Consider the following 12,137-nt stretch of genomic DNA (forward strand, 5'->3'; position numbering starts at 1 on the left):
ATATTTTATTGATTTTTTACAGAGAGGGAGCGAGAGGGATAGAGAGTTAGAAACATCGATGAGAGAGAAGCATCGTTCAGCTGCCTCCTGCACACCCCCTACTGGTGTTGTGCCTGCAACCAGGGTACATGCCCTTGACCGGAATTGAACCTGGGACTCTTCAGTCCCCAGGCCAACACTCTATCCAGTGAGCCAAACTGTCTAGGGCTTCAAATAATATTTTAATAAACAATTTCATACACGTTCCCTCATAAACTCTGCAAGCATTGCTGGGTCATAACCCTGTAAGTGTTCCTGTATCCCCAAGTTTTGCCAACACCTGGCATCATTCAGTTTTCTCATTTTGACAACTGAATAGGTATAAAGTTTCCATGACTTTCATAACTATTCCTAAAGATTGAAAAAGAAAGCTTCCACCCTTTTTACTATAAAAGGAGTATAACATTGATACCAAAATCTGAAATATATTGCAAAACCAAAACTACAGAATAAAACTCATAATGAAGCAAAACCCTGAATATTAGCAAATAAACTCTGATAATACATGATGTGCTTAAGTATATAATGTATTTGTATTACAGTATTAATTCCAAGACTATAAGAATGGTTCAATAGCCTGGCTAGCATGGCTCAGTGGTTGAACGTCAACCTATGAACTAGGAGGTCACAGTTCAATTCTGTGCCTGGGTTGCAGGCTTGATCCCCAGTGCCGGGCGTGCAGGAAGCAGCCAATCAATGATTCCCTCTCTTCACTGATGTTTCTATCTCTCTCTCCCTCTCTCTTCTTCTCTGAAATCAATAAAATACATTTTTTAAAAAAAGATAAAACAAGAATAAATCTGACAAGAAATTTGAGAGACATGTGAAGGAAACGTAAACATAAAAAGAAGGCTTGAACCTACTGTTCTTGGTTAGGAGATGCCCCAACGTAAGATGTGATTTCTCTTCAAGTTGATTCATAATCTGAACATGACCTCATTAAAATAACAAGTTTTTATCACTGAACTAGACAAACTGATCCTAAATTTCATTTTAAAAAATAAACAAGAAAGAATACTCTGGAAATTTTCAAAAAAGAAAGGCAATGAGGAGTAAAATACATTATAAGCCTTAGAACAAGAAAAGTTGACGTCTTAACCTGGTGAGGCAAAGATGAGCTGTCTAACAAGCACAGGCACAAATGAATAGCCAACTGAAAAGGAAAAAGTGGGATCCACATCTCATACTATAAGGTACCCCCCCCAAAAAAAATGCATACACATGTTAACAGCTGGTAACTCACTTAATTTTCACTCCTTTTCAGGTTTAACTGATTTGAAATAATGGGTAAAGCCAGACTAAGCTTTGAACAAAGAAAATTTATCTTAAAGTTCCACTAGGCTTTTTTTTTTATGGGGATAACATAAAAGATAAAGTTTATGGTACAAACCTAGCAACAGTCAACTAATTGAGGGCACACAAATACCAAATGAAATGATTTTTGATGTTGGGGATTCCATTGCTTTGTGCATTATCAGCAGTGCCTGGACCAGAATGGTCATCAGTTTGAAAACAGTCATTGAGCCCTAGCTGGTTTGGCTCAGTGGATAGAGCGCTGGCCTGCAAACTGAAAGGTTCCAGGTTCGATTCCAGTCAGGGCACATGCCAGGGTTTCAGGCTCGATCCCCAGTAGGGGGCGGGCAGGAGGCAGCCGATCAATGATTCTCTCTCATCATTGATGTTTCTCTCTCTCCCTCTTCCTTCCTCTCTGAAATATGAAAACAGGCATTGACAAAAAAATTATTCATTTCTGTAGATTCTTTTAAACTTTGAAAATGAATTGTATGTTAATAAACACTTTATAATCATTCAAAGTGTGTATATATTTTTGGAGCACCCAATCATCACTTTCCAAATGAATCAATGACTTAAATATAAAAAATAAAACCATACAAGTTCTAGAAGAAACCATAGGAGAAATTCTTTATAACTTTGGAATGGAGAATGTGATACTTTTTTTATTTTTTTGTTAATCCTCACCCAAGGATATTTTTCCATTAATTTTTTAAAAATGCATTTTTTATTGATTTCAGAGAGGAAGGGAGAGGGGGAGATAGAGATAGAAACATTGATGAGAGAGAATCATTGATTGGCTGCCTCCTGCATGCCCCACATTGGTGATCGAGCCCACAACCCGGACATATACCCTTGACCGGAATTGAACCTGGAACCCTTCAGTCCTCACGCCGATGCTCTATCCACTGAGCCAAACTAGATAGGGCTTTCCATTGATTCTTAGAGAGAGTGGAAGGAAGGGGGAAAGACAGAGAAGGGAAAACATCTATGTGAGAGAGACATATCCATTGGTTATCTCCTGCACACACACCCCCCACCGGGGCTGGGGATCGAGCCTGCAACCGAGGTATGTGCCCTTGACTGGAATCATGGGCCAGCCTTCTATCCCCTGAACCAAACCAGCTAGGGTGAGAATGTGTTTCTAATTATGATTTAGGACATAGACACTATAAAAGGAAAACTGATAAATAGATAAAACTTCTTGAATGGCTCCAAACATAGTAAATAAAGTCAAGAGATAATACAGAACTAGAAAAAAACATTTGCAATTAACATCAGGCAAAGAGCTATCTTGCCACTATGTAAAGAACTCCCAGTAACTAGTAAGAAAGAAGAAAAAAATGAGCAAAGGGTATGAACAGATGGCTCAACAGTCCAAACATTTAATAACATGTGAGCAAGAGTATGGGAGGAAGGTGGCCTCTTGCCTGTTGCTGGTGGGAGTAAAAATCAGTGTATCTGTGAGGGAAAATCTGTCAGTATCTATCAAATTTTCAAATGCATATGCTTGTAGAACAAGTCCACATTTATCCTGCAGATATATTTGCACATGTAAGAAAGCTATACACGCACAAAGCTATTCACTGCAGCCCTGTTTACAACAACAAAAAACTGAAAACAATCCAAGATGGAGGATTAAATAAATTACAATGCATCCCTACAATGGGATCACAGAGAAAAAGAGAAAGTTCTCTACATTGTCATGTAATGATATACTGATTGGAAAAAATATATGAAGTAAAGATCAGTGGCATAATATGTTTATTTTATATGCAAAAGACACTCTATCTAGGGAGATGTCCCCCCAAAAAACACACACCACTGTTTTCTTGGGTGGGATGAGGGACACGGATTAGGTAGTTGGGGAAAAGGATGGGTATTTCCCTATATACACTTATATATGTATATATTTTTTGCCTTTTCCACTTCATATTATCTATATAAAACATCTCATTTAATAACATGCAATTAAAGAGAAAAAAGAAACACTATTTAATTATTCAAAAGAATAAGTCAGCACTAGATTCACTGATATTCAAGATCTAACAAATATTCTTAAAGGAAAAAAGCAAAGGGACAAAATGAGTACAGTATGCTTCCATTCATGTGCTTTAGAAAAAAGATATATTCTCAGAGATGCACAGACTATCCCTTCATCCATGCAATGGGATGAATGCCTGCTTCTGGGGAGGGCAAACAGGAGACTGAAATATGCACTTGACACTGTGTGTCCTTGCCTACTGTTTGAAAACTATATATTTTTTACTATGTGAAGTTTTTCTTTATAAAATGAATTTCACCTGGGCTCCAGATCTGTATTCCAAAAAGCCCCTGCATTTCTCACAGGTGCTTTCAACCCAGTAAATACGAAACTAGATCCATGATCTTCCCCACAAAACCTGTCCGCCTCCAGGGCTCCTGCCACTGTCGACAAACCCAAAGCATGCACTGTTCTCAACCATCCCTTCTCCCTTCTCCACATCCAGTCAGTCCGCGGGCCCTTTCTCTTCTTTGCAACCACAGCAGTTCATCTTCACCAGCAGTGTCCTAACCCAAGCAATCGTGAACTCTCACTCGGCTTTGCATGGTCACTAATGGGTCTACAGAGCTGCTCCTGCCCCCTTCTCACAATCTCATCCTTCTCTCCCTACTTAAGGCTTTCCAGCAGCTTTGGGGAAGTAACATGATCGGATGGATTAGAAAGGCCCAGAATTCTCAACAGAGTCCACATGATCTTGCCTTTTCTGGTCCTTTTTTTATGACATTCTCCCATTTCACTCTTTACATTGCAACCAAACAAGTGTTTTTGTTCCTCAAACTCCTCCTCCCTCCGAGCCTCCCTGTTGGCCCTCTGGACTCCACCAGCACTGAGCTCTCACTGCAGAATCTCTCTCTTACCATCAGTCTCAGAGCATCTTTACTGAGCTTCCAGACTAGGTCAGGGTCCACCTTTCACATTGGCTTAGCATCCCTTCATCCATGCAACAGTAAATAATGTATATATACATAAGCCTAAGCCACGGGCCGGCAGCTATGACACACACTGACCACCAGGGGGCAGACGCTTAACGTAGGAGCTGCTGAGCAACAGCAACTTTTCAGAGTGCCCTCTCGCACTCCGGGCCCCCTCGGGGGATGTTAGACTGATCCCCGAAGGCCAGGCCAAGGGACCGCACTGGTGCATGAATCCGTGCACCGGGCCTCTAGTTATAAAATAAGCTCTTTAATATTTATCCTTCAAATAGTCTAAGGACAAGAATAGTTTTGTTCACTGCTGCACCCTCAATGCCTAAAACAACATCTACAAAATAAGCAGCTGTTGAATGAATGAACAGGGAGAGAAAAACGGAACTAGAGGAAGAGCCAAAGCCACCATCCATCAAGTGTCAGCAGTGACCTGAGGCAGAACTTCCTGCCCAAACTCTTGCCTTAGCAGCCCTGGCCGTGAGCTTACACCTAGCATCTGCCTACTCACCACACTGCCTGGGGACTGGAGCTGGCCTGACAAGGCCGGGCTGCTGTTGTAGCCAGAAGTGACAACAGAGGAGAGGCTTCCATTGGAGCTGGTGCACAGGGAGCTGGAGGCGGCCAGGGTGTGTAGTTTTTCCTCTTCCTGGGAAGGACAGATCACTGTCAACCAGCTTCTGGTGCACCCTCACTACCCAGGCCCCACAGCCCAAATCCACCCCTCTCACCTCCCTGAACTCATCACCCCCAGTGCCTCCCACCTCAGCCTCACACCCTCACACCTCCCCACAGCCCCACCCCAACTCTATACCAAGGCAGCCTCCTCCCAGACTCTGGCCCAGCAATAGGAGCTGGTCTGATGAGAATAACACACAAAGATAGTGAATACAGCTTTGACCTGGCACCAGGGGTCAAATGTTACAGCCCATGCCTGAGGCAGCCCAGTGAAGAGGACCCGTCTGAGGCCTGCCTCCAGGCTCCAGGCCTACCCTGAAACCTGTTTCCCACCCTCAGCAGCTGGGAGATGATCTGCTGGCGGATTCTCAGCTTCTCTTGTTCCGTTTGCTCCCGCAGTCGGTCCCGGGCCCGGGCGATCACCACCTTGGCCTCCTCACGAGCCCGCTGGTATTCTTTTAGCATCAGCTCTATGTCAGAGGGTGGCTGAGCAGACCTTGACGCTGACCCTGGGTTCCTGGGAAGGACCAGAGGGGCAGAGAGGTGCCTTCTAACACGGTGGGTGGGCGATGGCCATGGCCTGCTCACCCCAGGCCTGTTCAACACCATTTTTTTTTAACTTTTAAGAAATTATTTTTCAATTATACTTGACATACATACTAGTTTCAGGTATACAACCTAGTGATTAGACACTTATATACCTTACAAAGTGGTCACCCATAAGTCTAGTACCCATCTGACACCACACGTAGTTATTACAATATTATTGACTATATACTTCATGCTGTACTTTACATCCCCATGACTATTTTGTACTATATATGAAAAAATATATGTTTTTATTTATTTCAGAGAGGGAGGGAGAGAGAGATAGAAATATCAATGATGAGAAAGAATCAATGGGTTGCCTCCTGCACGCCCCTCCTGGGAATTGAGCCCACAACCCAGGTATGTGCCCTGACTGGGAATCAACCATGACTCCCTCATTCATGGATCGATGCCCAATCACTGAGCCACACCGGCCAGGCTATTTTGTACTTCTTTTTTTAAAAAAATATATTTTTATTATTTCAGAGAGGAGGGGAGAGAGAGAGACATCAATGAGAGAGAACCATTGATCGGTTGCCTCCTGCACGCCCCATGGGGAGTTGAGCCTGCAACCTGAGCATGTGCCCTTGACCAAAATCGAACCCGGGACCCCCCAGTCCACAGGCCGATGCTCTATCCACTGAGCCAAACCAGCTAGGGCTATTTTATACTTCTTAATCCCATCACCCTTTTCACCCACTTCCCAATCCCCTTCTCCTCTGGAAACTGTTAAAATGTTCTCTATATCTATGAGTTTGTTTCTATTCTGCTTGTACATTTGTTTTTTAGATTCCACATATAAGTGAAATCATATGGCATTTGTCTTTGACTTATTTCACTCAGCACAATTCTCTCTAGGTTCATCCATGTTGTTGCAGATGGCAAGGTTTCATTCTTGTTTATAGCTAGGTCATATTCTATTGCATGTATGCACTACTTCTTCTTTATCCATTTATCTACTGATGGACACTTAAGTTATTGTAGATAATGCTACAATGAACAGAGGCGTGCATTTTTGTCTTTTTGATTTAGTGTTTTGAGTTTCTTCTAATAAATGCCCAGTAGACCAGTTGGGTCCTTCTTTGACTTTTGTTTTAAAGTCTATTTTGCCTGGTATAAGTATTGCTACTTATTTCATGAAATACCCTTTTCCATCCCTTTACTTTCTGTGTAACACCACTCCTGGGTGAGCCATCCTCTTTTTGCCCACAGGGTCTTCAGTTTGATTGTGTATCCCATTCGGAGGCTCGGCCTGCGTCTCGTTATGCCATAGCTACTCTGTTCACCCTTCGACCCCTCTGCCCCATCTCCCACAGCCACCTCCACGTGTCCACAGGCACAGCAGACCTACTCCTGGAATTGCTCCTGTGAGAGGAAGCTGTAGCCTCCAGCCTCCAGGACACTAAGATTCAGGCCCTGCTCCCCACAACCACCTCACCCCACACAGAACCTACGCCCTGCAGGGTTCTGGGTCCACCCATACCTGGTTGTCTCCACAACATCCTTCCTCAGTTGCTGCAGGTATTCTCGGCGCCTGCTGGGTAAGTCAAGGTTATGGGCGGGGAGGTCCCTGTTAGGCAGGAAGCTAAGTTGTTTCTGGGGGCTGAGGCTTCGTGTCCGGCGGAAGTTCTGAAGTCGCTCAGCCCGCTGTCTCCGGAGGCACTCAATGGTTTGTTTTTGCCTGAGATAAAACATGATTGATTCACTGAAACTGGCCATGGATGCCCTTCTCCATTTTATAATCTATCTTTGACCCCTGGAAGATCCCAGAACTGAGCAGGAGGAGAGGGACAGCCAGCGCATAGCCTTGGTTCTTTCCCCTCAGGCCCCCCTCGCCCTCCCACTCCAGGCCGGGACCCTTACCGGGCATGGAGCTCCTCCCAGGTGGACAGCACAGGTTCCCGGGCAGCGAGTGCCTCCCCTGTCCCGCTCTGCAGCACCTCGAGCAGGGCATCTGACTTCCCAAAGCCGTGGTGCAGCTTCGCTTCTGCGAGTTCCGTGCTGAGAGGCAGGTTCTGGGCCCCAACTTGCAGGGGCATCTGCTCCTTCAGGGAGCGCGCAGGGTCCTGGCTCTGGGCGCCCGGAGGCTGTGAGGGATGCTGTCCCTGCTCTTCAGTGCTGACATGTCTGGGTCCCAGCAACCCCGTCACTCCCAGCTCCCCACGAGAGCCATCCTGAACCCCACACCAATTCCTAAATTTGTTATGCACCGGGAGGTCCCTCAGGCTGTGATGCTGGGGCTCAGGAGCCATGCATGTCTGGGAACTGGGGCGCAGCAGCCCCTGAGGTTGGCAGGTCTTGGTTGGGCCAGAGGTAGAACCCTGGAGCCTTGTTTTATCAGTCAACTCAGATACAGGGCAGGGACTGAGGTGCTGCCAGCCTTCCCCCGAAGAGGGATTGTTGGCAGTGGGTTGTGGCTCCACTGCAGATGCTGAACTCTCACCCCCATTTTCTGTCCTGCTCTGCCATTTATTTGGCCCGCTACTGCAAAGTGGGCCACACTCCAGGGGAGCCATGTCCTCGGGGACCAAGCCCTCGGCCAGTATCGGACTCCTGCTCTTCAGCAGCAGAGGCGGCAGTCTGCTCTGGACCCAGGAGGGGGACTGGGGCTGAAGCTGCTGATGGGGCTGCTCTAGGAAACAAACTTGGGTTTTTGAGCTGTGCTGTGGGCTGCCTGCCTCGTCAATGGTTTGAGAATAATTATCCATTGGAGGCTTGGGGAAGTCGAGGGGAAGGTCTGGGCTGGGGACAAGCTTCTGATGGCCTTCAAGAGGGTGTGCTAAGGGGGTGGAGAGAGACAGAGAGCCTATGGGGAGCTCTGACCCTTGAGGGCTGGCACTAAGTGCGAGTATCGGGGAAGAGGCCCTGTCCACCAACAAGGCACTTGTGGGGCGCAACTTCTTCGGGACCCTGGGTTCCCTGACAGACTCCGCAGCATTGGGGCAGGGTCTTGGGGAATGAGGGAGGCTAAGGCTGGGGCTGCTGACAGCCAGGCAGGAGGGTTCACTGGGCTGGGTGCCGGGTGGCTGGGCAGCATCGGGAGAAGCTTGGGGGCTCACAAAAGGGAGGTTCTGCCCAAGTGGGGCTTTCTGAACCCTCAGATGGGATGAGGGCACTGCAGGGCTCTGGGGCCGGCAGAGGGGGCTTTCTTCCTGAAGATCTGGGGGCCGAGTTGTTTCCCATGCTTTTCCCTCCGCCTCTCTCTTCTGAACTGTCCCCCGGTCATGTCCCTTTTCTTGAGACGTGGTGGAGATACCTGAGCCCAGCACTTCAGGGACCACACTGACCTCCTGAGGGCTGGCCTCTGGGGCCTGGAGGTGCAGAGGTGGGGAGGCCAGGTCAGTCTGGATGCCCTCATCCATGGTGGTCTGAGTACAGCCATCCATCATGAGGGTCTGAGGTGCCTCATCTGGGCTCTCCCTCTTGGTGTTTTGCTGCTTTTCAGCAACACCTGGCTGCGAGAGGCTCCCCAGCAGCTCCGAGGTGCTGTGTAGGAGCTGCGAGAGGTGGGCAGACAGGCTGTGCATGCTGGCCCAGGAGGCCAGATCAGAGACCGGCACTGTGCTGGCTTCCAAATGGGCAGAGGCGATGTCCGTGTGGCTCCAGTGGAGCCTGCAGCCCAAGGTCTGTGTGCCCTGCTCCAAGGTGTTCATCCTGGACTGTCCCCCAGGGCTGCCCGCCTCTGATGGACACAGCAGCAGCATCTCATCCACTGGGCCTGTAGCACTTCCTTCAGTCCAGGGGGACTCACTCCTCAGAGGGCCTGCTTCAGCAGGGGGGGCCTGGAACTGGGCTCTCTCATCAGGACGCTTAGCGGGGGCTGCTCCGTCAGGGCCCTTCAGGATGTGGGGGTTCCCCAAGGCGAGCGAAGAATCCCATACTTCCCAGGCCCCCTGTGAACCTCGGGGATTGGCACATGTGCTGAGGTGGTTGTGGAATGAGGAGTTCTGGTCTTCTAGGCCGTTGTCCATGCAGGAACACCCGGCCATTTTTGATGGTACCAGGCCCTGGGGTGACTGGCTACAGGAGACATCGACTGTATTGCCAAACACATACTGCTTCCAGCCAATGGGTGCAGGACCCGCTGGAGGGCAGGGCAGAACGTAGGGATTGATGTCACTGGAGCTAAAGTGCAATGCTCCTCTGTCTGCCTCAGAAAGCCACTTTTCTGGCCTCGCCTGGCCACCCCAGCTCCGTGGCTTTCCCTGCTGGGTCGGTTCCACTGTACCAGGCATCCAGCAGGTCATGAAGCAGGGGGTCGGCATGCACAAGGGAGCTGAAGGCGTTGGGTAAGGAGGGCTGGCAGGTTGAAGGGGCCTGTGATCAGCAGAGCTACTGTTCACATTAGATGAGGCTTTCTGATCACAGCCCTCAGCTTCCAGAGATGTCCCCACTGCTGACTTTTCTAAGGAGTGGCCCCTAGGATGTGGGTTCCACAATTTGTTAGGCCCCTGTGTCTCTTCATCTGTGGGGGAAGGAGGTTCCACACTCAAATTCAGCTCCTGAAGAGACCGGGAAGAGCTGATCACAGAGAACTGTGGCTGGGGGGAGGACCTTGAGTGTCTAGGGCCAGAGAAAACGGCAATGACAGGAAGTGAGCGCCTGTGGGGGAGAGCCGGCTGCTCCCTTCCAGAAGAGGGCTGGCCAGGGTTCTGAGCAGCAGGCACCACAGGGTCCCTGGCTGAGTCTTTAAAGCCCAGTGAGAACATCTGGGGCACAGAGGCCTTAGCTGCAGCCCCCTCCTCTCCACCTGCATCTCTCATCTCAAAGCCATCCAAGTCACCTTCGTTGGAGCGTGGGGGATGCATGCGCTGGGCGGGGCCTTCACCACCGCCCGAAGCCTGCTCTCTCTGCTGCTTTTTCTCCTCCCAGGGACTGCCAACCTGGGGACGGGAGATGTGCTTTAACTTGGCTGCAAATTTGGCTTGGGGATCCAAGCTACTGTGATCCCTGGACTCGGTGGAAAATTGTGGCTTTTCTGGAAGGCATCTGACAGCATTTTCTAAACATCCATGCTGTGGTTCCACCAGCAGCTCACTCTCAATAGACCCTTCACTTAAATTCAGGGTGTGCTGTCTCCTGGCTGTTGCAGGTAGCTCTGGCTTGGTTTGAGACTCCTGTGCATTCTGGCCACCTACTGAGCTGTCCTGAAACTTCTCCAGTGGCTCAGAGCACCCGCCTTCAGGAAAAGGGGCAGCCTCAAGCTCTGCACGAGCTGTCTTCTTGGCAACCTTTTCCTCAGGATCCCCTGCAGCAACCGAGGGGCTGAGGGAACCTGCCTTCATGTCAGGGGCAGAAGGGGAGCTGCAGCCTTGAGCCAGAGAGAGGACAGAAGCGGTGGCAGAGCGCTCCAGAGTGCTGCTGTCTGGTGGCCCAAATTTCAAATGAATGCCTTCGGGCTCAAGGCCATGTGTCAAGAACACATCAGGGTCACTGGAATAGCTCTCTCCTCTCTCATCCATTCCACAGGCCCTGCAAGATACTTTGCAGGCTGGGTGGAGAGTTTGTGGGGCAGCCTTCCCCAGGTCACCATCTCTGTAACACAGTGAAGTGGAGGAAGGGGAGGAGCAGGCATAAGCAGCAATGGCTTGAGGGTTGCACGGCTGTTGACAAGGAAGAGTTCTGCTGCCTTCCTGCCCCCCAGATGGGCTGAGAGTCTTTCTGCCTTCAGTGCTCCCTGAGAAGACAACACAATCTGAAGTTTCCTGTGAACATCTGCACAGGGCCTCCTCCCTCACTCCCCCAGGATCTGGGTGAGGTCTTTGATCTGGCCATGGAGCCGGCTCCGGGTGTTTGCTGCCAGCCCTGCAGGCTTCTGCCAGCCCAGAACCAACACTCCCCATCTTCACACACTGCTGGGAGGCGGCTGCCAGCTCAGCTCTTCTCAGGGTTCCAGGCAGGACGCTACTTCGTTTGGGCTGTGCCCTCCCTTCTTCTGAGCCATTGGAAGCCTCGAGGTCTTGGACATGGTCTTGGTTAGCCCCTGAGAGACTGGCAGAATTCTGAACATTACAGATCACAGGCTGACTTTCAAAACCGGTTGTTTTTCCTCCCTGTGCAGCCACGGTGAAGTTACCTGCCTCTCCTCCATATGTGGTGTGTAGCGTTCTAGGTTCTTGGTGTGCCTGGTTGCTCTCCTGACTGCCAGGGGTCATGCCCTCTGCCATCTCCCAGGGAACTGACTGGCTCTTCCCATGCTGACTCACTCCGGGACTGTCAGAAGGTTCCTGAGAAGATAAGGCAGCCCCTACTTTCCCTGCTGTTACCCTCCTGGCTTCCTCTATAGCTGAAGAAGGAAGACTGTCCGGGCCTACAGGATCAGCAGAAATTCTAAGTGCTTCTTGCTTTTTCTCCATGATTTCAAATGGGCCAGAATAACATATACACTGCTCATCTGCTCTCAGAAAAGGCCTTAGTTTTCCAGGATAATGGCTTTTGCCTAGAGCAGGGTCAGTGTGGGACCAAGTCTGTGAGGGCTGGCGTGGCCCTTTGTTACCTTCAGTGTTGGGCAGAGGCTGAAAGCTGTCTGCAGAGAGAGATGTGGTCTTAAGGGCTTTCCTCTTATCGGTCCA

At 49.3% G+C, this 12,137-nt stretch overlaps 1 protein-coding gene across 1 annotated transcript in view; it reads right to left on the reverse strand.

The window, feature by feature from the left end:
• The window catches only part of STARD9 (StAR related lipid transfer domain containing 9), a 109,102-nt gene that overhangs the window by 13,962 nt on the left and 83,003 nt on the right, over nucleotides 1–12,137 (reverse strand). Inside the window, exons 26-29 of the mRNA XM_015557524.1 lie at nucleotides 7,429–12,136; nucleotides 7,049–7,246; nucleotides 5,311–5,494; nucleotides 4,811–4,948 (exon numbers count right to left, since the gene is read on the reverse strand). Of these exons, the coding sequence (XP_015413010.1) occupies nucleotides 4,811–4,948; nucleotides 5,311–5,494; nucleotides 7,049–7,246; nucleotides 7,429–12,136 (5,228 nt within the window). The remainder of the gene's footprint in view (nucleotides 1–4,810; nucleotides 4,949–5,310; nucleotides 5,495–7,048; nucleotides 7,247–7,428; nucleotide 12,137) is intronic.

Source organism: Myotis davidii, unplaced genomic scaffold, assembly GCF_000327345.1.
Source record: "Myotis davidii unplaced genomic scaffold, ASM32734v1 scaffold46, whole genome shotgun sequence".
Classification (NCBI taxonomy): Eukaryota; Metazoa; Chordata; class Mammalia; order Chiroptera; family Vespertilionidae; genus Myotis; species Myotis davidii.